This window comes from Mustelus asterias, chromosome 23, assembly GCF_964213995.1.
Source record: "Mustelus asterias chromosome 23, sMusAst1.hap1.1, whole genome shotgun sequence".
In the NCBI taxonomy this organism is placed as follows: domain Eukaryota; kingdom Metazoa; phylum Chordata; class Chondrichthyes; order Carcharhiniformes; family Triakidae; genus Mustelus; species Mustelus asterias.
The window spans coordinates 48913697-48935724 of NC_135823.1; the positions used below are offsets into that span (position 1 = coordinate 48913697).

The window sequence follows — 22028 nt, forward strand, 5'->3', positions numbered from 1 at the left end:
ATCCTTAAGAACCGACAGGTCACCATTGACATGGACTGCAGCAATTTAGCAGACAGCTCACCACTGCCTTTTCAGATGCAATTAAGGATGTGTAATAAATGCTGGCTTTGCTCATGTTCCCTGAATGAATTAAAAAACCCGTAGCACATTTACGAACAGATATCAGTTCAGGAACTTTTGATTTAATTCTTAATGGTTAGTGGATCTTCTCAGGATTCTGCATTCATTTATAATTATTGCACTTTTCATGAGGAATGAACAGAAAAGCATTCCTCAGATACTTTACAAAGATAAGTAGAATTTCCAGAATAATCAGCGGAGATGACATGGGAGACCAAGAAGTTAGTGTGCACAAGAAGGATACATTTTATTCTAAAAAAAATTGTTAGTAAGCCTGCTACCTTTAAGACTTAAAGAAAACTAATTGATGCAATTAAATAAATTTTATTTGTGCAAATTCAAGAGAGAAATTGCAACTCGGAACAACTAAAAACTTCTAAGGACAAAGTGAGATGTTTGAAAATGAGCTTTATTAGAAGGGTCTGCGTTGTCTACAAAGTGAAGTACTGTAAACTTGTCTTTTGATGCTTAACCTCAAAAATTAACAGTAAGAACCTGATCTTAGGATATTCCCAAGATTTCAGGCTTTAACCTGCTTCAAACAAACAACCCAAAAAGATGAATTCCAAAACTCAATTTCAATCTATTCAAACCAACTTAAATCTTTTAAGTAAGAAGGCACCACCAACTGGCCATAAATGTTTGCATTGGCATGCGACCCACCCCTTTGCTATCTGTAGACTCCCTTTATTGATTCAGCTTGTCTGCCTCCTGTCTTGTTAAGCCTGGCGTTTTCAGATTCAAAACATAATGTTTCATTTTTGAGTCAAAAAAGCACAAATTTTCTCACCGTCAATTTAATCCAAGGGGAAGTGACTGAGAATTATAAGGCCTGGCTTTACAAATGTTTGCTCCTAACAATTTTACTTGCATTAAACTTGTGCCAATCCCTGGCCATAATGCCCCAATATGTTTCCATGGGCAAGGTTCCTCATTAAACACTGCATTCATACATTCAACCCTGTAGAGTGTTGATTGCCTTTTTTTTGCATGGAGTGAGTTTTCTCTGAACATTGAGGAACCCCCACATACTGGAAATGCAAGGACTCCTCACAAAATACAGTTTCAAAACAACATATTTCACAGGTTAAAGGCAGGCAACTTTTTCTTTGATATACCCAAATGATCCTAACACCTACATTCACATATCCACCCTATTTGACCAAAATTGTCCTCCCACCAACACCCAGAATTCATGGATCAGGGACATTATTATCAGATGCTCAAAGGTCCTCACTCTCCATCCATAGAAGATGCTGTGTAGTCTGTATGATAGGACATGGCTAGCTACTGTTCACAAGTAAAAGGTCGAAAGACCATCAGCTACCTTTCACCACCGTGTAATTTTTAAAAATTCATTCATGGGATATGGACATCGCTAGCTGGCCAGCATTTATTGCCAATCCCTACTTGCCCTTGGAGGCCAGTTGAGAGTCAACCACATTGCTGTGGCTCTGGAGTCACATGTAGGCCAGACCGGGTAAGGACAGCAGATTTCCTTCCCAAAGGAAAGTGAACCAGAAGGATTTTTTTGACAATTGACAATGGTTTCATGGTCATCAGCAGATTCTTAATTCCAGTTTTTTTTAATTGAATTCAAATTCCACCGTCTGCCGTGGCGGGATTCGAACCCGGGTCCCCAGAACATTAGCTGAGTTTCTGCATTAATAATCTAGCGATTATACCACTAGGCCATTGCTTCCCCATCATTCAAGAATGATTTTTGGAAGAATGTAAAGGTAAAATTTTGAGTACTAGGAAATACGTGTAGAATAGATCATTCTATGATAGAATACACTATCAGGATCTCCCAAAGTAATCATCTTCAGCTATTTTGTTTTACACTTAGCATTTGAACCTGTAATTCATGTGGACAATTAATGGACAAGCATTAAATTTTAAAGCACGTATGGACAAAATCTGAGGTGTTGCGACACCTCCATGTTAACTGCTCCACTTTACCCATTGAATATCATATTAGATCCTTTCTGATCCTCACTTTCCAGGGAACTAGTATTACTATGCCCTCCCCTCCTATTCCCAGTTCTAGGTACCCATCTGTCATGTTGATGAGAATTGGGAGAAATGCAAGACTAAACTGTGATAACTCTCACGAGGTCCATGAAGAATTACTGATTAATCTCCCTGCGGGACTCATTGAGTACGCATTTTCCTGGTAACAGGCAGTGGCCTGCCCAGCAGGAACCCATCACCTGCACCTTTTATAAGGCAGGCCCCAGACTGGGCCTACTGAACTGCAGTATCAGGCAGGGGCTAGTATGTGTACACCACGGTAGTGGTTTCAATTTGCATTCTGCAATAAATTATATTCCCCTCCTGTCGGGCTTCCTGAGTCATTACATTGGCGATGAGGAACAAGAATTGTCTTTCAATGAACCCGGTAAAAAAGTGATAGGGAGATATTGAAAATTCCGCTGTTTGGGAAACTGGAATCTTATGATGCAGGTGTGAAGGATTAGCCCCAATACTCTGAAAAAATTAGATATTTCTTCGAGGCAAATGGGATAGAAGGGAAAACTGGCAAAAAGCCAACCTCCTGACTGCTTGTGGGGCTCCGACTTTCAGCATCATAAAAAGTTTAACCTACCCGGCAGCCCCGGATTCAAAATCTTTTGACTAATTGGAAAATGTGATATCAGACCATTATGATTCTAAACCATCTGAAATATTGCAATTCTACAGGTTTAACACAGCAAATAGACCGCCTGGGGAACCAGTCACTGAATTAGTGATGAGATTGTGGAAATTGGGGAACACTGAGTACAGGTCATCACTTCCAGAGATGTTAAGGGATCATTTAGTATGTGGAATTAATAACATTGCGACCCAAAGGAAGATACTGAATTAACTCTGGACCTGAAGAAAGCCATAGAACTGGCTTTCCCATGAAAACGCAGAAAAAGGGGCCCAGGAGCTTCAGGGTACCATCCTCAGCCTTGGGCGACCCTCATACCAAGTCCCCACTGGATAACACTCGCGTCTCCCATTTGCTGCCAAGAAAGGGCGATTGGAGTTGGAGGCCATGAGATTCCAGAACTAGATGGGAAGTCTCTCCATAATACAGAAGGAGCGAACACGTCCGCGCTCCACTTGTAGTCATAGGGTCTGCCCTAGACAAAGCTACCAAAACAGGCAAAATAAGTACCACCAAGGCCAAAGGGCATTTGTAAAGCCCTCAGAATAGGGCTTTACAAGTAGCCCAGCCTAAGAATGAGGAATTGATGCAACTAAATTGCATAGCCTCACCCAAGATGTCTCCAATCAAGATTAAACTCCAGGCAAATAGCCACCCCTGGACATGGAGGTAGACACGAGCTGCTTTACCTAGTAACTCAGAGAGTTGGTGCAGACTCAATGGGCTGAATGACCTTTTCTGCACTGTAGGAATTCTATTCTATTAATCTTGCCTTTATGCCTGCACGTATCAAGGCTAGATTGGCCACATACACTGTGGCGCCCTTGCGTATTGTTGGGACCACTGTAACCCCAGTTACACAGGGGCTACAGACAGTCCGAATCTCCCTACGAGTGGTGCAAGGACCAGGGCCCAGCCTTTGGCGACAGAAAATCTACCTGGATTGGCAACAATCTTTAAAATGGCAATTTATACAATGCTTTTGGGAAGTATCCCAAGGTGTTCCAAGAAGGCTCAGGAAGATTAGAGGTGCTAGGGCCAAGATCCATGTGGACCCAGAGACCTGACCTAAATACTTCAAAGCACAACCGGTTCCCTATGCCCTACATACCATGGCTGAATTGGAATATCCAGAGGAACTTGGCATTATATACCCAGTATAATTTGCTGAACGGGCTGCACCAGTAGTCCCAGTTTTAAAACCTGGCAATTCGGTCCATCTCTTTGGGGATTATAAGTTGATGATCAACAGAGCCTCACGCTTAGACAGATACTCTTTGCCACGCATAGAATATTTGCATGCAAAAACTGGCTGGGGGTCACATGTTCTCCATATTAGACATGAGCCATACCTATCTCCAACTGGAGCTTGAGGTGTCATCCAGACAGTATGTCATCATAAATACTCTCAAAAGACTTTGAGTTTGCCCTTTGGGATGTCTTTGTCTTGCACCATTTTTCAAAGGGTGATGGAGAACATCCTTCAAGGGGTGCCCAGAGTGGCACTCTATCTGGATGACATTTTAATCTCAGCTACTGCAAAGGAACGTTTGGAGGAGGTCTTGTGACTTTTCTCTGATACTGGCATCTGATTAAAAAGGGAAAAATGTGTGCTCCAGGTTAACGAGGCAACATATCTTGCATTCCGCCGACCATGCACACGCATAGTCCCGTCACTCAGCCGTCTGTGCGCAGGCACGGTTCTCAGACCCCGTCTCCATGCCGGCCATGTGCAGGCGCTGTCCCCAGGTTCCGTCACCCCACCAGCTGTGCGCAGGCGCAGTTCCCAGGCCAAAGGCAAGATGGCGGCCAGGCAGCAGCAGGAGGAAGAGGAGGATGACTATGACGACATGTCGGACACTTTTGTCAATTTACAGCAAGATGCCAAACCAGGGCTGGTGACGGTCAGAAGAGTGAAAAAAGAAATCCTGAAGAAAGATCGTGCACTGGAAATAATCCTGGAATACAAGCAGAAGAGCGAAAAGGAAGAAGAGAAGGAAAGACATGAGACCATGTTACAGAGCTCATTGGGAAGTGAAAATAAGGGATTTGTGTTACTTCAGAAAATGGGGTATAAGAAAGGTTGTAGTCTTGGAAAAAGTGGAAATGGAATGTCGAACCTATTCCACTACAGATCAAGATAGGACATGGTGGAATTGGCCATGAGGCTGCCGAGAAATGGAAAGCTGAGGAAACGACAGAACATCGCAAATGAATGTCACAAGTGAAAAAACGAGCAGAGGAATTAGCCCTTAATGAATATAAGCTGCACATCAGACAAAAAAAGGATCAACGTCAGATGGCATCAGTTTTGGGGCAGGGGGGACCTATACCGTTGGGATGGTCTCCACCTGGACCGAGCTGGGATCAGTGTTCTGGCGAAGAGAGTAAATGGGGTGGTCAATAGGACTTTAAACTAGAGATTGGGGGGGAAGGGAAAGTCAGGGAACCAAGAGGTGAAGGAATCAGTGGGAAGCGTAGCTGCTTAGGATTACAAAAAATCACGAAAAGACAGCACTCAGGAGAGGTTACGATAGTCCCCATCTCACAAAATATGACACAGTGTCTGGAAAGGCTCAGTAGACCAAGGTCCACCACACTACGAAAACAAAAAGGGACGGTCAATAGGGAATTAAAGGTGCTATATTTAAATGCCCGCAGTGTCCGGAACAAGGTAGATGAGCTTGTGGCCCAGATTGTGACTGGCAGGTATGATGTGGTAGGCATCACAGAGACGTGGTTGCAGGGGGTTCAGGACTGGCAGTTAAACATCCAGGGATTCACAACCTATCGAAAAGACAGAGGGGTGGGTAGAGGGGGCGGGGTTGCCTTGTTAATTAGAAATGAAATTAAATCAATAGCACTAAACGACATAGGGTCAGACGATGTGGAGTCTGTGTGGGTAGAGTTGAGGAACCACAAAGGCAAAAAAACCATAATGGGAGTTATGTACAGGCCTCCTGACAGTGGTCAGGACCAGGGGCACAAAATGCACCACGAAATAGAAAGGGCATGTCAGAAAGGCAAGGTCACAGTGATCATGGGGGATTTCAATATGCAGGTGGACTGGGTAAATAATGTTGCCAGTGGACCCAAAGAAAGGGAATTCATTGAATGTTTACAGGATGGCTTTTTGGAACAGCTTGTGATGGAGCCCACGAGGGAACAGGCTATTCTGGACTTAGTGTTATGTAATGAGCCAGACGTGATAAAAGATCTTAAAGTAAGGGAACACTTAGGAAGCAGTGATCATAATATGGTAGAATTCAGTCTGCAATTTGAAAGAAGGAAGGCAGAATCAGATGTGAAGGTTCTACAGTTAAATAAAGGTAATTACAGGCGCATGAGGGAGGAACTGACAAAAATCGACTGGAAGCAGAGCCTAATGGGAAAGACAGTAGAACAGCAATGGCAGGAGTTTCTGGGAGTAATTGAGGACACAGTGCAGAGGTTCATCCCAAACAAAAGAAAGGTTATCAGAGGGGGGATTAGGCAGCCATGGCTGACAAAGGAAGTCAGGGAATGCATCAAGGCAAAAGAGAGAGCCTATAATGTGGCAAAGAGTAGTGGGAAGTCAGAAGATTGGGAAGGCTATAAAAACAAACAGAGGATAACAAAGAGAGAAATAAGGAAGGAGAGGATCAAATATGAAGGTAGGCTAGCCAGTAACATTAGGAATGATAGTAAAAGTTTCTTTAAATACATTAAAAACAAACGGGAGGCAAAAGTAGACATTGGGCCGCTCCAAAATGACGCTGGTAATCTAGTGATGGGAGACAAGGAAATAGCTGAGGAACTTAATAAGTACTTTGCGTCAGTCTTCACAGTAGAAGACATGAGTAATATCCCAACAATTCAGGAAAGTCAGGGGGCAGAGTTGAATATGGTTGCCATCACAAAGGAGAAAGTGCTAGAGAAACTAAAAGGTCTGAAAATTGATAAATCTCCGGGCCCAGATGGGCTACATCCTAGAGTTCTAAAGGAGATAGCTGAAGAAATAGTGGAGGCGTTAGTTATGATCTTTCAAAAGTCACTGGAGTCAGGGAAAGTCCCAGAGGATTGGAAAATCGCTGTTGTAACCCCACTGTTCAAGAAGGGAACAAGAAAAAAGATGGAAAATTATAGGCCAATTAGCCTAACCTCAGTTGTTGGCAAAATTCTAGAATCCATCGTTAAGGATGAGATTTCTAAATTCTTGGAAGTGCAGGGTCGGATTAAGACAAGTCAGCATGGATTTAGTAAGGGGAGGTCGTGCCTGACAAACCTGTTAGAGTTCTTTGAAGAGATAACAAATAGGTTAGACCAAGGAGAGCCAATGGATGTTATCTATCTTGACTTCCAAAAGGTCTTTGACAAGGTGCCTCACGGGAGACTGCTGAGTAAAATAAGGGCCCATGGTATTCGAGGCAAGGTACTAACATGGATTGACGATTGGCTGTCAGACAGAAGGCAGAGAGTTGGGATAAAAGGTTCTTTCTCAGAATGGCAACCGGTGACAAGTGGTGTCCCGCAGGGTTCAGTGTTGGGGCCACAGCTGTTCTCTTTATATATTAACGATCTAGATGATGGGACTGGGAGCATTCTGGCCAAGTTTGCCGATGATACAAAGATAGGTGGAGGGGCAGGTAGTATTGAGGAGGTGGGGAGGCTGCAGAAAGATTTAGACAGTTTAGGAGAGTGGTCCAAGAAGTGGCTGATGAAATTCAACGTGGGCAAGTGCGAGGTCGTACACTTTGGAAAAAAGAATAGAGGCATGGACTATTTTCTAAACGGTGACAAAATTCATAATGCTAAAGTGCAAAGGGACTTGGGAGTCCTAGTCCAGGATTCTCTAAAGGTAAACTTGCAGGTTGAGTCCGTAATTAAGAAAGCAAATGTAATGTTGTCATTTATCTCAAGAGGCTTGGAATACAAAAGCAGGGATGTACTTCTGAGGCTTTATAAAGCACTGGTTAGGCCCCATTTGGAGTACTGTGAGCAATTTTGGGCCCCACACCTCAGGAAGGACATACTGGCACTGGAGCGGGTCCAGCGGAGATTCACACGGATGATCCCAGGAATGGTAGGCCTGACATACGATGAACGTCTGAGGATCGTGGGATTATATTCATTGGAGTTTAGGAGGTTGAGGGGAGATCTGATAGAAACTTACAAGATAATGAACGGCTTAGATAGGATGGACGTAGGGAAGTTGTTTCCATTAACAGGGGAGACTAGGACGCGGGGGCACAGCCTTAGAATAAAAGGGAGTCACTTTAGAACAGAGATGAGGAGAAATTTCTTCAGCCAGAGAGTGGTGGGTCTGTGGAATTCATTGCCACAGAGGGCTGTGGAGGCCGAGACGTTGAGCGTCTTCAAGACAGAAATTGATAAATTCTTGATTTCTCGAGGAATTAAGGGCTATGGGGAGAGAGCGGGTAAATGGAGTTGAAATCAACCATGATTGAATGGTGGAGTGGACTCGATGGGCCGAATGGCCTTACTTCCGCTCCTATGTCTTATGGTCTTATGGTCTTATGGAAGGAGATCTAAGGAAGAGCCAGCTTGCCTGTCAACAGCTAGATACACCAGAAGGGTGTAGATGTCCCACAAGAAACATGGTATTTGTTGTCCACTCCTGTTGAAGATGATGGAATGTAGGTGGAAGAAGAATCAAGCGAATGGGATTATAAAGCAGTTGCCACAACTGAAGAAAAGCTGTTGAATTTGACCAGCTATCGCAGAAGCAAATACTTCTACTGTGTCTGGTGTGTGATTTCTTACCAAGATGAGGACTTATTTGATAACTGTCCTGGGGACTGTGCTGCCGATCACTGCTGACTGACCCAAGCGCAGTGCAGAACAGTAATGGCATCACTTCAGAGCCAGTCTGCTGTAACTGGAGCAGACCGAATACAAACCGATTTGCAAAGTCCAGTTGGCAATTCGAACCTGAATGCTGGTTGTGGCAGAGTGCGTTGTGGCTTGTGTTCGGAAGATATCAGATGCCACTTCTACAGTGATCGTGGCCGTCTCTCATCTTTGCGAGCTTCTTGACTGACAGGCAACTGTTCATATAAAATACTCGCGCTTCCGTTACTTCATTTTGAAAGTATCTGTGTATTTATTGAGCTGTATTAAGTGTGGCTTTGTTTGCCTGAGAACAACTCACGGCACGGTGGCACAGTGGTTAGCACTGCTACCTCACAGCTCCAGGGACCCAGGTTCAATTCTGGCCTCGGGTCACTGTCTATGTGAAGTTTGCACTTTCTCCTTGTGTCTGCCTGGGTTTTCTCTGGGTGTTCCGGTTTTCTCCCATTGTCCAAAGATGTGTGGGTTAGGTTGATTGGCCATGCTAAATTGACCATACTGTCAGGGGATTAACAGGGTAAATGCGTGGGGTTGCGGGAATAGGGCCTGGGTGGGATTGTTGTTGGTGTCGACTCAATGGGCTGAATGGCCTCCTTCTGCATTGTAGGGATTCTATAGGTAACAGAGTTGACAACGATGGATTACACCTTGTTGCAAAGAAGGTGAAAGCCATGAAAGGGGTTCTAATTCCAAGAATCACAACAGAGCTGAAGTTTTTCCTAGTCTCACAAATTACTATGGGAAATTCACACTGAACTTAGCAACCCTGCTGGTACCCCTCCACGTACTGTTTTTTAAAACAAAATCAAAAATGGTTGTGGTAAATGCCACAAGAGAGTGCCTTTGCAAATATCAAACAACAGTTGCTGTCAACAAATATACTAGCCCATTATGACCCCGAGACCACTCATTGTAACCTATGACGCCTTCCCCTCTGCGATAGGAGAGGTATTTATCTCATCATTGGGATGATGGCACAGAACGTCCAATCGTGTACGCAGGACGAACCCTGGCAGATGCAGAGAAGTATGCCCAGATTGAAGAAGAAGGTTTGGCCATGACGTTTGCAATGATAAAGTTCCATCAGAATGTCTACGGTTGGCATTTCACCATAGTAACTGATCACAAACCTCTGTGGGCCACTTCAAGGAAGACAAAGTGATTCCTCCCATCACATCAGCCTGGATCCAGTGCTGGACACTGCTATTAGGTGCCTATGAATGTACTTTAGAAACCCGTCCAGGGAGACATATAACCAACTTGAGTCGCCTGCCACTACCCACTAGCCTACCTTCTCCTCCAAAGATGGATGAAGTCATCATGACTCTGAACTTCATGGACACTCTGCCAGTACCTGCCAAGCAAATCCAAGCATGGGCCCAAAGGGACCCTATGTCGGTGAAACTACATCACATCGTCCTAAGTGATGGACCACAATGGCATCCTACGGAGGATTTGAAACCTTATCTCCTAAATATCAGGAGATGAGTATAGAAGAATGCATCACCTTGTGGGGAGCCCAAGTGGTTGTCCTGCATCCAGGCCAGTGACCGATACTTCAAGAATTGCACAATGGCCACCCAAGAATTTCTAAGATGAAAATGCTCGCATGGAACTATGTCTGGTGGCCTGGCTTAGACAGTGATATCGATAACCTAGTCAAGTGGTGCAAAACTTGGCTGGAAAACCAGAAGGCCCCACCAGCAACCTCATTACACCCTTGAGAACGGCCAGGGAGACACTGGGTGCAAATACATGCAGATGTTGCAGAGCCATTTATGGGCTCCATGTTTTTAATTCTCATTGACACCCATTCAAAATGGAACGAAGTGCACCGGATGGCCTCTACCGCCTCTTACAATACCATAGCTAAACTCCGTTAATCGTTTAATACACATGGTATACCCAAGGTCCTCATGACACACAACCAGCAGGGAGTTTCAGATCTTCATGAGTACAAACAGAGTAAGACACATCCGCACACCATCCTACCACCCATCCTCAAATGGCCTGGCTGAGCGAGCAGTCCCGACATGCAAAAGTGGCATGAAGAAAAAAACCACAGGTTCTCTGGAAAGAAACTCACACGTTTCCTCCTTAACTATAGGACTGTGCCACATATGAAGACAGGAATAGCCCTGGCAGAACTGTTGATGGGCCGATGCCTCCAGACTCGGCTTAGTTTGGCGTTCCCAAATTTGGACGGCAACTTCGAGCTAAAACAAGAAGCCCAGAAAAGGAGCCATGATGCTTAAGACCAGTTAGAGACTTCAAAGCAGAAGATACAGTCCATATGAGGAACTTCGGCAACAGATCTCCGTGGATTCCAGGAGTTATTCTTAAGAAAACAGGACCAGTGTCTTATAAAGTAAAAACCAGGGAAAAGACCTTAAAGAAGCACGTAGATCGTTTCCATTAGAGAGAACCCTCCATAAAGGCAACTGTGTCTACGGACACACCACCGTCTGCATACTTTACACCAGCCTGTGGACGGGAAGCCCCACCCTCTTAAAAACCCTGGCTTGTACATGGAGACAGAGGTGATGGACACCCAGTCAGAAGTCGCCACCAAGGACGAGCCCCCATGTAGTGGCCCTTTGACGCTCTTCATGGAACAGGCATTCACCTATCCATTACACGCACCTCCCCCCAAACAGATCCTACAAGCAATGAAAATGAGGCCACTGGCAAAGAGACGGAGAAGACTTTATCGTCATGGGAGCGAGGGGAACCTTCGGACTCGGTGGGGGGGGGGGGGGGGGCAGCGGTTTATAACCCCCACAAGGTCCATGAGGAATCACTGATTGATGTTCTTGTAGGGCTCAGTGAGTACGAGTTCCTTGGTAGCAGGCAGTGGCCTGCCCAGCTGGAACTTCTTACCAAACCTTTTATAAGGCAGGCAGGACTGGGTTTGCTGAACTGTTGTGTGTACACCACAGTAGTGGTTTTACTTTGCATTCTGTAATAAACTATGTTCCTTTTCAGTCGAGCTTTCTGAATCATTACATTTCACAAAAATCAGTTTTGCATCGATTCAATCTGCACAGCAATGATAATGCACTGTCCCTCCCTTCAGTAAGGCCACTCGTGTGCAATCCTTTATAAGTGAATCACTTAAATTTAATTGATCAGAGTGGTCAGCTAATGGCCTGTGTTCTGACATATTTCATCATCGTTAATTCCATTTTACCACAATATTCCTTACAAATCGCCAAGGCCCATGTTGATTCACCGACACATTGTCTCATAACCTCTTCTCCCTTTCTACTTGCACTCAACACTTTTCTCCAATCATCTCAATGGATTCCTTTGTCCAAGAAGAGAAACTTTATTATCTCGAACTGAATCAGGGCACTAATTATTTTCAGTAGCCTGTTGTGAGTTTTTTTTTGTGGAGGTGGTGAGATTTAAAACTTGAAGCACCTTCTCAAATGTCACACAACAGGACATCGAGGGAAGCATAATGAGGATTAACTATCAGTTCTCAGATGGACAACTATAGAAATGGCGGGGGAAAAATATAAAGGGATGCATTGAAAAAGGGAATGAAGAACAAGCTGAAGCAACAAACCGTCAAAGTAAAATTCACCGTAGCTGTGCTGTGGAGTGAGTCTACATTTATGCATGCATTTTACTTCTAAATTGGCTCAAGTACAGTCAAAAACTTTAGACGGCCATCATTTAACCTGAATAACCATAAGATTACATCTCAAAGCTACAGTGTCAAATTGTGTTGTAGAGATATCAACATAGAGTACTTGCATCATGCCAATGTTTCTGGAAAAATGCAACACAGAATGCATAAGGTGCTCTGACATGCCTCAGACACTGTGTATCAATTGACTAGCTGATTATGTTGGGCGGATCAAACAAAAGTCAATTGAAAGAAAAAAGTGAGTGGAAGAGAAATTGAGAAATGGCAACTAGCTGAATAACCTACAAGTTTGCCACAGCCTATAATTCTAAATACCAAAGCTGGGACATACATGAAGCTACTTAAAGTTTGTACAGATTGTGAAAGTGCATTTTAAGATGTTGTAATAATAGTTCTTTCCTAATCTGTAATGATTTCAACCACCCACCACCACTTTTTATTTATATATCTGCTGTACTCTGCACTTGCTATTTCCTAGCACAAACAACTGAGAAAAACCTGTATGGTTCAGCATGGAACCAACTATATTGGTCAGTAAGTTTCCAGGCAGCCTGAATGTTTTAAAGCATGCATGCCTTTTTCAGGGTCTGGGTATAGTTGCCCTCCAGATTAATTATCCAAAATGTGGGAGGCAAACATGCGAAGCTGGGTTATTTAGCTAACGAATGGGTTGTGCAAAGGTGGGAAATTAGTTTTAGACACAGCAAGCAATGATTCCTTGATCATTGTGACAAGGAATAACTAATGAGGGATAGGAGGAAAATGAGATAAAAAGGTACAAGAACAAAATGTTAGCAGCAGCAAGAGTTGAGTCACCATGCTCCAAACGGGGCAGCTGTGTTATCAAAGCTCTATTCTAAACATGCACTGAGAGACACTAACCATTTGCTATACTGCAAATAAATTAACCCTCTGAGCCCTTTATAAACCTTCTAAATGGTGTGAAAAATGACCAGGTTGGTACATCTTTGCTCATAGAATGCTAAAAAATATCTTGTCCTTCATCTTTTGCATATTCATAGTACAGATTTGATAAAAGTTTTTTTTAATATCCTTTAAGGTATACAACAGGTGCCTGGATGCTGAAAGCTCAGTTCTCAAAGGGTTAATGAACCATGGCTTCTTGGATAGATAAGACATAAGCTATTTCACCCATAAATAATGTACAAGCTCCTTGTTCAGGGCTTTCTATATCGGTTCTTTGGCGTTTCTCCACATCCGGTGACATCACAGGATGAAAGAGATGGGTTTTTCCCAGCAGTGATGGCTCCCAGCAAAGCAGGAAGCTCATGGGTGATGATACGCTCGATTTTCTCCAGCAGACATCCTCCCATGTATGAGCACTGTGCTGACAGCAATTTGAAAGTGTGAATAGAATTAATGCCAAAGAAATCTTTATAGACATTAGGATTGGGCAGGTCAAACTTGCTGACGTTGGTTTTAGCCAGGATGGATTTAAAGATGTAGAATTTGTCTGGTTCATCCAATATTTCATTGAAGACTAGCTCAGGATCACTGAAGAAGGTCATTTTTTCCTTAAAAGTCTGCAAGTATCGGTCCACAAGAAGGGCGTGAATGCGCACACGTATGGCATGCTGGCGGATGAAAGCAATTTTGTTCTCCAGTCTATTCTCAATGACTTGGTTGAGATCCTCCAGTAGGGAGACCTCCTCTTTCAGGAATAGGTTTTGGTTTGTATCAGGTTGGTACTCGTACGGCCAAAAGGAACTAACGTAGACCCTTGGTGGTTCTGTGACATTAATTAATGGTGCCAGGCTCCAGAAGAGAGCCCCATAGACTCGCATCAGTTCCTGAGTGGCCACGTTGTCGGCTTTGTTCAGAATTATTCGGATTTGAGACTCGCGACCCTTCAGCTGACGGAAGAGCATCTCCAATTCCAATCCGACGTCCAATTTAGTGGGGTCAAACACAACAAATATGAGATCGGCTCGGTCAATAAACCACTGGCAAACATCATTGAAGGGATAACCTATGAAAAGGTAGAAAAAAATAGAAATTTGTTATTTTATTCCATGTTGAAATAATCAGATAACTGGGATCTAGAATTGAATGAAGGGGGCCGATTGGTACTCATACACCCAACTATTTTTAGTGAATTGAATGAAAATCCACTCTTCCCTTTTCACATCATGTTCAAAATCCCTCCAAGTCATGTGCCTTCTGACCATGTCTAACCTTAGGTTCCATATCAAGCTTCTTTTTCTTTCAGCTGGGACTTAATGTGCTTTCCCCACTCCACACCTCTGCCCCACTTCCTGCCTGCATACCTGTTGGGCTGAGCTCCAGCACTTAATTGCTGTTGTTTTTCCTCTCAATGCAATACATTGGAATTATCTCCAACACAAGGGCACTACATTGATGCCAGACTTTTGTTGTAAGCTATTTAAAATAAGCAAGTGGCAACTGAAAGTGGCAACGCAGGTGGAGAAGGTAGTCAAGAAGACATACGGCATGCTTGCCTTCATCGGCCAGGGCATTGAGTTTAAAAACTGGCAAGTCATGTTGCAGCTTTATAGAATCTTAGTTAGGCCGCAATTGGAATATAGTGTTCAATTCTGGTTGCCACACTACCAGAAGGATCTGGAGGCTTTGGAGAGGGTACAGAAAAGATTTACTAGGATGTTGCGTGGTACGGAGTGCATTAGCTATGAGGAGAGGTTGGAGAAACTTGGTTTGTTCTCACTGGAACGACGGAGATTGAGGGGCGACCTGATAGAAGTCCACAAGATTATGAGGGGCATGGACAGAGTGGATAGTCAGAAGCTTTTTCCCAGGGTGGAAGAATCAATTACTAGGGCACAGGTTTAAGGTGCGAGGGGCAAGGTTTAAAGAAGATGTACGAGGCAAGTTTTTTTACACAGAGGGTGGTGGGTGCCTGGAATTCGTTGCCGGGGGAGGTAGTGAAAGCAGATACGATAGTGACATTTAAGGGGCATCTTGACAAATGCATGAATAGGATGGAAATAGAGGGATACGGTCCCCGGAAGGGTAGGGGGTTTTAGTTCAGTCGGGCAATGCTTGGGGGGCCGAAGGGCCTGTTCCTGTGCTGTAATTTTCTTTTGTTTTTTTCAAGTTAAGAACATTGGTAAACACCCAAAGTAGACTTTCTAACAAAGAGGATAAAATATCTGAATGATATTCTTGCAGTTTTACATTTTACCTCCATGTGTTTTTGTCTCGAATATATTGTGATCGTTATTGTCCTGTATCTATCAGTAATCTGGGCACTTCCCTCTAAATCATTGACTCACCTACTGGGAACACATGGGGGTCTCCACGAGTTCCCAACCTGCGCTTCATTTTGACTGCCAGCCCCCACTAAAAGTCCCCCAGTGTGGAATCAGCCCTACTGTGTAGCCAATATAGCTTATCTGGTCCTTGTACGTCTGTATAACCATGGGTATGAGAATCTAAAAGGTTTCTTGTTGTCATTTTTCCATCTTAACCTGCATCATCGCGGTTTTCAGTTCATTACTGTCCTATTCAGTAACATTGTTACTTTTAAATATAATGTCCGCATCCCATTCCCTAGGTCCGAGGTAGAGATGGTTATAGTTCCCCAATTATATCTCATCTCACCTCACCCAAATGAGTCTTCGGAGCTCTTATTAGCAGACTTTCTGCTATTTACCTCTTTCTTGCTGTTTACGGTTTTCGATTATTCCAGGCGTGTCCACAACGGTCACTCGTTCCAGCAGCTTGTGTGGGAGTTCGATGCCAACAAGTTTCTCTAGAAAGTTCTGTCCGAACTTTTCCAGAGGAGAGAATGACCGAGCGCTGTCAGCAGCCATGACAATTCCTTCTATTGTGCGTATCTTAGACCCGTGCATCAACACGGTAAATTCCGATGTAGTGGGTTCCGCGCCTTATGGACGAAATGGAGAACATAAGAAAATTAGGGGCATGAATAATTTATTCGGTATTTCAAGCCTGTTCTGCCCTTCAGCTCAATCGTGGCTGATCTGCACCTCACTCCATTTAGTTGCCTTTGCTCCCTTCCATGAAAATCTATCCACTAAAGCAAACTACTGCCAACACTGGAAGTCTGAAATAAAAACGGAAAAAACAGACGGCATCTGTGGAGAGAAGCCGAATTCACGTTTCAGCCCGATGACCTTTCATCGGAACAAAATTTCAGCCTTGAACCTCAAATGTTCCTGGAGAATTCTAGATTTCTACTGGACAAGAAAGGTTGTGCTGCAAGAAATGCATCCTAGAGTTCAATGTGTTCAGTTTAGACTACATTAGCAGGAAACTTCTGCTTGTTGCTCATGAACTGTGTTCGCCCATTTTTATATATATATGTATATATAGACATTATGTGGAGATGCCGGCGTTGGACTGGGGTAAGCACAGTAAGAAGTCTCAGGTTAAAGTCCAACAGGTTTATTTGGTAGCAAATACCATAAGCTTTTGGAGCACTGCTCCTTCGTCAGATGGAGTGGATATCTGCTCTCAAACAGTGCACAGACACAGAAATCAAGTTACAGAATACTAATTAGAATGCGAATCTCTAAAGCCAGCCAGGTCTTAAAGGTACAGACAATGTGGGTGGAGGGAGCATTCAACACAGGTTAAAGAGATGTGTATTGTCTCCAGACAGAACAGCTAGTGAGATTCTACAAGCCCAGGAGGCAAGCTGTGGGGGTTACTGATAATGTGACATAAATCCAACATTCCGGTTTAGACCATCCTCATGTGTGCGGAACTTGGCTATCAGTTTCTGCTCAGCGACTCTGCGCTGTCATGTGGATCTCACTAGCTGTTCTGTCTGGAGACAATACACATCTCTTTAACCTGTGTTGAAAGCTCCCTCCACCCACATTGTCTGTACATTTAAGACCTGGCTGGCTTTAGAGATTCGCATTCTAATTAGTATTCTGTAACTTGATTTCTGTGTCTGTGCACTGTTTGAGAGCAGATATCCACTCCATCTGACGAAGGAGCAGTGCTCCGAAAGCTTATGGTATTTGCTACCAAATAAACCTGTTGGACTTTAACCTGGTGTTGTGAGACTTCTTACTATATAGACATTAGCCAGTGGTCACGCTTTCCCAATCTGTGAGTGCATTCAAAATATAGATTTTTGGACAGTGACTATTTTATTTTGTTTGAACCAATAAGTGACATTTTCCGTAACGAAGTTATGGGTTTGTGACAAGTGATAACTAACGATAATGAATAGGAAGGGCACCATTAAAAGCGATTGGCAAACTAAAGAGATTTAAAGATGCATTACCTGCTATTTTTACGCAACTGAGTTGTTACGATCTGGAATGCACTGCCTGAACGAATAGTGGAAATAGATTCAATATTAACTTTCCAAAGAAAGTGGAGTTATATCCTTACTTAAAAAGGAAAGATTTGCAGGGCAATGAGAGAGCAGGGAAGTGGAACTAAATGGATAGACTGAATGGCCTTTGTGTTGTATGATTCTGAGTGCTTGTGAAATAAGCCTCAAAGTTAATTAAAGATAGCTGCAAAAGGCAATACTTTAAACACCCATTGATTTTAGATATTCTCTCACCGTTCTGGTAGTGCAGGTTCTGTTAACAACGCAAATGACTAACTGATACCAAGTTTTCTGAAGGTTCCTGCACTTCAGCTGACCAGTTCAATCACTGGCAAATCGTTCATCCTAAGCAATGATTTAAATGAAGTATGAATAACATTGGGTTCATGCCAGCACAGCAGGGCATGAACCCAATTGAACCAATTGTTCTTTCCAGTCTGGTTTCCTATCTGATCATAAACTCTAAGTAATTTCTCTTGGAGCTGACTGCCATTGATATGCAGTGAATTAAAACTCATGTGGAATAGATCATTTGGCCCTTTGAGTCTGTTCAATAAGACGTCAACTCACCATCCCCACACCCCTTGATTCTCTTAGTACCCCAAAAATTATTAACCTTTCTTGAATATACTCTATGACTGGGATCCACAGCTCTGAGATAGAGAATTCCTTAAATTCACAAACCTTTGTAAAGACATATCTTTCATCCCAGCCCAAATCACCTATCACTTATTTTGAGACTGTGACCTTAGTTCCAGAATCCGTAGCCCATCAAACCCCCAAATAATTTTATACATTTCATCAAGTCACCTATCATTCATCTCAATTATAGGCCTGGATTCTTCAATCTCTCTTTCAGATTGCCTGTCTCAGTACCTGTATAAAGCTGGTAGATAGTCTCATCCAACCCCAGGAGATAGTTGACCATGGTGGACTTTCCAACACTCCATGGTCCCAAGAATAGCACCATTGGTTTTGATACGATTTCTCCATCTGGAAGCAGAGCAGATTATATGCAATAACAGAAAAAAACAATTAATTGTAACACAAAAGTATAGTGAGTTATTGGTCAGTCCCTGTTAAGCTAAAATAAATTCCTCCCAAGCAGAAAATGTAGAAGGGTCCTACAAGTAGGTGCAAATGCTCAACTCCTTCCTACACTCACACTAGAGATTGATGGGTGTCAGCCTTGGGACAGTGGTAGTTGCTGAATCAGAAGGTAGTGGGTTCAAGTCCCATTCCAGAGCACAAAATGGTGCTGATATTCTGATGCAGAAATGCTGTCTTTCAGATTAGCCTCTAAAACAAGTACCAAGTTGTCCTTTGAGGTGAAAATTACAAGATGCTATGTCACTCTTTTGAAGAGGAGCAAGAGTGTTCTCTCCAGCGTTTTCGCCAATACCCTCCACCAACATCCTCACATTGCTATTTATGGAACCTTGATGTGCGCACACCAGCTGCCGTATTTCCCCATATTGCAAGGAACACCATAGGTTAAACAACATTTGATTAGCTGTGAAACTTGTTTGAATCTCCCGAGGACCTGAAAGACTCATTTTCCTTTCATATCGGTGACTGTCACCACTAAAGGGATGTGAAATGACCAAATCAAGGAGCCATATCTCACTGTGACCCAATAATTTTAGAGATTAAATATTTGAATCGTCTGTTTTAGAAGACCTTATTTGTGTTGTTGGGAATTGCCTGGTAGGCTGTTAACTAAGGTAGATATCACTCTGATTCCTTGCTTGGATTAACTGGGTTCTGTTAATTTCAACTCGTGGCTACTGAACAAGGAAAGCATTTGCGGTATAGGGAAGTGAGGCCTGGGTACGAAGAGGTCACTTTGTCGATTAATTTATTGTATGTGAACAAAGATTCGTACTTTTGAATTGTGTTGTTAATCGAGAAGGCCCAAAGGAAGAGGGATCCTAGGAAATGTACAGAAAGGTATGCAAGGAAGCTTGAAGAAACACTAGAGTTAAATGAAACCAAAACATCGTGAAACAAAGGGAACACAACAGAAGCAGAGACTGAAACCGAAAGAAGAGATCTTGACAGAAAACAAAATATACATTGGAACAATGAAACTAAGACAAGAATGAAATAAACAGAGACTGAAAAAGAAACACAGGTTGAACTAAAGGAAGGAGAGGGTGAAACAAACAAGTGAGACAAACTCAAATAGACCAGTCCTGATGGATGAGGGATGTCAGGGATCTAAGTGACAATTACCATCTGTGAAGTCATTTCTGCCTGTGTTTAGTCAATTTACGAAACCTCATTAGAGAAAAAAAGAAACTTGCATTAATATCGGCCTTTCATGGACTTGGGACCTCCCAAAGTCCTTCGAGCAATGAGTGTGGCATTGAAGGTTTGGTGATGAATAAGCAGCTCTTGAACCTGCTGTTTCAATTTTGGAGAATATTTCCATTTGAAGAAGATAGGAAGAGAGGGGTCGTGTCACTGAGAGAATTCCAGAAGATAGATTTTCCGGTTTCTCGCCCAGGATGAATTCCCCATTCTGTTGGAGTGAAATAGAAAATTGGAGGCAGCTTGCCCATTGAAATCACAGGCAGAGGGCCGTAATACTCAAATGGACGAGGATTTCGAATTTACAAGGAAGCTGGAGTTCCTTTATTTGGAAGCTATGAAAAGTAGCCAATGATGGAATGAATGGGACTCTATGACAATAACTATAGTTTTCAAGACTTATAGAACATAGAACATAGAAAAGCTACAGCACAAACAGGCCCTTCGGGCCCACAAGTTGCGCCGAACATGTCCCTACCTACTAGGCTTACCTATAACCCTCTATCTTACTAACTTCCATGAACTTATCCAAAAGTCTCTTAAAAGACCCTATCGAATCCGCCTCCACCACCACTACCGGCAGCCGATTCCACGCACCCACCACCCTCTGAGTGAAAAACTTACCCCTAACATCCCCTCTGTACCTACTCCCCAGCACCCTAAACCTGTGACCTCTTGTGGCAACCATTTCAGCCCTGGGTAATAGCCTCTGAGAATCCACTCTATCAATACCTCTCAACGTCTTATACACCTCTATCAGGTCACCTCTCATCCTTCGCCTCTCCAAGGAGAAAAGACCTAGCTCTATCAACCTATCCTCATAAGGCATGCCACCTAATCCAGGCAACATCCTTGTAAATCTCCTCTGCATCCTTTCTATGGCTTCCACATCCTTTCTGTAATGAGGCGACCAGAACTGGGCACAGTACTCCAGGTGGGGTCTGACCAGGGTCCTATACAGCTGCCATTATCTCCCGATTTCTAAACTTAATTCCTCTATTGATGAAGGCCAGCATTCCATACGCCTTCTTAACCACAGCCTCTACCTGCGACGCTGCTTTGAGCGTCCTATGAACCCGGACTCCAAGATCCTTCTGATCTTCCACACTGCCAAGCGTCTTACCCTTAATATTATATTCTTTCATCCTATTTGACCTGCCAAAATGAACCACCACACACTTATCTGGGTTGAAGTCCATCTGCCACTTCTCCGCCCAGTCTTGCATCTTATCTATGTCTCGTTGCAACTGCTGACATCCCTCTACACTATCCACAACACCACCAACCTTTGTGTCATCAGCAAACTTGCCAACCCATCTTTCCACTTCCTCATCCAGGTCATTTATAAAAATCACAAAGAGCAAGGGTCCCAGAACAGATCCCTGGGGCACTCCACTGGTGACCGACCTCCATGCTGAAAAAGACCCATCTACAACCACCCTTTGCCTTCTGTGGGCAAGCCAGTTCTGAATCCACAAAGCAATGTCCCCTTGTATCCCATGCCCCTTCACTTTCTCAATAAGCCTTGCATGGGGCACCTTATCAAACGCCTTGCTGAAATCCATATAAACTACATCTACCGCTCTTCCCTCGTCTATGTGTTTAGTTACATCTTCAAAAAATTCAAGTAGGCTCGTAAGGCATGATCTGCCTTGGACAAAGCCATGCTGGCTATTTCTGATCATACTATTCCTCTCCAGATGTTCATAAATCCTGCCTCTCAGGATCTTCTCCATCAACTTACCAACCACTGAGGTTAGACTCACTGGTCTATAATTTCCCGGGCTATCTCTTCTCCCTTTCTTGAATAACGGAACCACATCCGCAATCCTCCGGAACCTCTCCCGTCTCCATTGATGACGCAAAGATCATCGCCATAGGCTCAGCAACCTCTTCCCTCGCCTCCCACAGTAACCTGGGGTACATCCCATCCGGTCCTGGCGATTTATCTAACTTGATGCTTTTCAAAAGCTCCAACACATCCTCTTTCCTAATGTCCACATGCTCAATCTTCTCAGTCCACTGCAAGTCTGCACTGCAACTACCAAGATCCCTTTCCACTGTGAATACTGAAGTAAAGTATTCATTGAGTACCTCTGCTATTTCTACCAGTTCTATAC

General features: G+C 43.5%; 1 protein-coding gene and 1 pseudogene across 10 annotated transcripts in view; one reads left to right on the forward strand and one right to left on the reverse strand.

Moving 5' to 3' along the window:
• The first annotated feature begins 435 nt into the window (after positions 1-435).
• LOC144510734 (G patch domain-containing protein 11-like) lies at positions 436-8736 on the forward strand (annotated as a pseudogene). Its single transcript, XR_013500683.1, has 2 exons — positions 436-5075; positions 8293-8736. The product of XR_013500683.1 is annotated as a G patch domain-containing protein 11-like (transcript).
• Positions 8737-13309: 4573 nt separating this feature from the next.
• The window catches only part of srlb (sarcalumenin b), a 55128-nt gene continuing 46409 nt past the window's right edge, over positions 13310-22028 (reverse strand). For all 9 annotated transcript variants that reach the window (XM_078240505.1, XM_078240499.1, XM_078240498.1 and 6 more), the window contains 3 exons: positions 18472-18588; positions 15934-16167; positions 13310-14271 (listed from right to left, as the gene is read on the reverse strand). In XM_078240505.1, coding sequence (XP_078096631.1) covers positions 13460-14271; positions 15934-16167; positions 18472-18588 — 1163 coding nt within the window. In that variant the 3' untranslated portion in view covers positions 13310-13459. The remainder of the gene's footprint in view (positions 14272-15933; positions 16168-18471; positions 18589-22028) is intronic.